Source organism: Oryzias melastigma, unplaced genomic scaffold, assembly GCF_002922805.2.
Source record: "Oryzias melastigma strain HK-1 unplaced genomic scaffold, ASM292280v2 sc00280, whole genome shotgun sequence".
NCBI classification, from domain to species: domain Eukaryota; kingdom Metazoa; phylum Chordata; class Actinopteri; order Beloniformes; family Adrianichthyidae; genus Oryzias; species Oryzias melastigma.
This window is the reverse complement of record NW_023416903.1, coordinates 211,303-213,940: the sequence shown is the minus strand read 5'-3', so window position 1 is coordinate 213,940 and position 2,638 is coordinate 211,303. Positions and strand designations below refer to the sequence as shown.

Here is a 2,638-nt window from a genome sequence, read left to right as displayed (position 1 = left end):
TCACCTGTCCTACAGTGGCCTTATCAATGCAGCCGGAGTCCATCAACTCTTATTGTGAAAGGGACTTCCTTTCTGTATGCACTCATCACAATGGAGCATCCTGAGAACACAGAGGAGACGTTTCCATGACAACAGACATCCAGGACAAGCAGGTAAGGAAGACCCAGAGCAGAACCACAACTAAGACCAGGACAGAAACCAGGAGGATGAGGATCATGACTGTTGACAGATAGACCAGATCAGAACCACACACAACCAGAACCCATCAATCCTGGTCATCAGGTCTTTAAAGCTGTATGGGGAATTCAAACGAAGTAGGGGGGTGGGGGGTGGGTACATATTCAATCACAGCTGATAGGAAGTTGCAACACAATCACACACAAACACTCACCCTCCAGCTAAAAATAGCTCGAGGAGTCTCTGCTGTAACTGGACCTGCACGATCCTGCTCAGACTGTCACCTTGGCAACCTGCACGTCTGATACCGCAGAGCCTCAGGCTCCGCCGCCACCTGATTGGCTAAAGCTGCTGCTGAGACGTTGACATGACCAGCGGCTTGCTCATGTGTGAGGACTGAGTTTCAGCCTGAGCGAGCCCACAGCATCTGAGAAGAGACTCGGCTCTGAGTCCAGACCCGGATTGAGTCCAGACTCGGCTCTGAGTCCAGACCCGGGTCAAGTCCAGAATCAGCTCTGAGTCCAGACCCGGGACAAGTCCAGACTCGGCTCTGAGTCCAGACCCGGATTGAGTCCAGACTCGGCTCTGACTCCAGACCCGGGTCGTGTCCAGAGGACCCAGTCACCATCCTGCTCCCAGTTCGCACTGCTGTGAGAGACATGAGTGAGAACCCCAGAGAAGGCGGGCAGAACCTGCAGAACTTCAGGTTCCTTCAACCTGAGCTCAGCCGTCCCGTGACCCAAAGAACAAACAAAGAACTTTACAGACTCCACTCCTCCAGGTCCTGAATGCACTTTACCCCCAATGGGGTGACGGGGATCCTGGAGCCCCCCTGCTATTGAAGGCTGAAGGCGGGGTTCCTGGACAAAAGTGTCAGTGTGTGAACGGGACATTCTGACCCGTTCTGTCCTGAACAGGACATTCTGACCTGAGGGACATTTTAGGGCCACCGCTCAACCCATGACGGGTTATGGGATCCGCTGGGATTTGAACCAGGACCTTCTTTCTGTCTAGAGAGCTAACCACCACACCAGCCTATTACAGACTGTTCTTACTTTCTTTTAACTGGGGGGTGTGAGGGGAACTGTGGTTGGTTCCCTCTGACAGCTGCGGATCTACCTGAGGTCACCAACAGCTGGTGCCTTGCTCCACGGGACATCAGTAACATAGAAGGGCTGGAGGCAACTCTGGCAGCTGTTGGGATTTGAACCACAGACCTGGTAGCTGGAGGACGGTGTCCCTGACCGGTACAGGCCTGCTGGTTACAACCATGTGATCATGTGACCTTCATCAGCAGGAAGTCGGGGCCGGTATGGAGAGATGTTTGTTCTCAGGTCAGCGTTTCCTAAACTACAAACACAATGTTTTCAAAATAAAACAAATGAAAATATTAAATGATTGCTATCAATAACTTTTTTTTTACTTTCAAAAAAATGTTTGTGTTTGTAACACGAAAGATTTCCTCTGCTTCAGTTGTGTCTCCTCGTCTGTGACGAGACGTTCATGAGTTTCAGTTTATGCCACCAAACCAGGCCTGAAACCCCCGAGTGCACACGCAGCTTTTACCCAGCATCCTTTTGGATCACGTGACCTGTCATCAGTAATCTGCATCAGTCTGAGCCAGGAAGACGCTCAGACTGATGGTGGAACGATTCAAGAAGATTTGAAGAAGATTTTAGGTCCAGAAGCCATGACACAACTTTAACACACACAGAAATACACACACATGAACACCCCCCCCCCACACACACACTCCATAAACACACTCATGCACAAACCCAAACAAAAAACACAGAAGTATATACAAACACACACAAATATATACAAACACACACAAATATATACAAACACACACAAATATATACAAACACACACATATATATACAAACACACACAAATATATACAAACACACACAAATATATACAAACACACACACACAAATATATACAAACACACACAAATATATACAAACACACACACACAAATATATACAAACACCCCAACACATCCATAAACACACATCCATAAACACACACACATGAACACACACACATGAACACACACACACCACCGTTTTAGTTTCAGTCGTTTCTTTGGGCTTTTATTGTGAAAGAGCCTGGCCCTACCTGCTCGTGGGGCCGGTGTCGGGTTTCGTCATTGGTCTGGTCCTCTCATCTCCATTTGGGTCCGGTACTGGATCAGAACTGGTTCTGAATGCCGAGCAGCAGCTCTTAAACACTGGCATGAAGCGCGGGAACAGACTGCAGTAAGGAGGCGGAGCCAGGCACACTCCTGTGCGATGTGCATGTGTGGTGCACGGCGTGCATGTGTGGTGCACGGCGTGCATGTGTGGTGCACGGCGTGCATGTGTGGTGCACGCTCACTGCTGAAAGCTTCTGCTCTGAGGAGGCAGAGCGCTCCCCCCTCACGGCTCTGACTTATTCCTGGCTGGATGCTGGA

General features: G+C 49.6%; 1 protein-coding gene across 9 annotated transcripts in view; it reads right to left on the bottom strand.

The window, feature by feature from the left end:
* Nucleotides 1-2,638, bottom strand: part of LOC112139361 (gonadotropin-releasing hormone II receptor) — a 7,514-nt gene extending 4,876 nt beyond the window's left edge. For 2 of the 9 annotated variants that reach the window (XM_024262125.1, XM_024262123.1), the window contains exon 1: nt 2,305-2,638. Coding sequence is in view for 2 of the 9 variants with exons in the window: in XM_024262123.1 (XP_024117891.1) it covers nt 2,305-2,525 (221 nt within the window). In the remaining 7 variants the exon portion in view is untranslated. Of the gene's footprint in view, nt 1-4; nt 101-1,394; nt 1,528-1,600; nt 1,900-2,304 lie in introns of those variants that run through there. The other 7 variants (XM_024262128.1, XM_036210892.1, XM_024262126.1 and 4 more) reach the window with 7 other exon arrangements.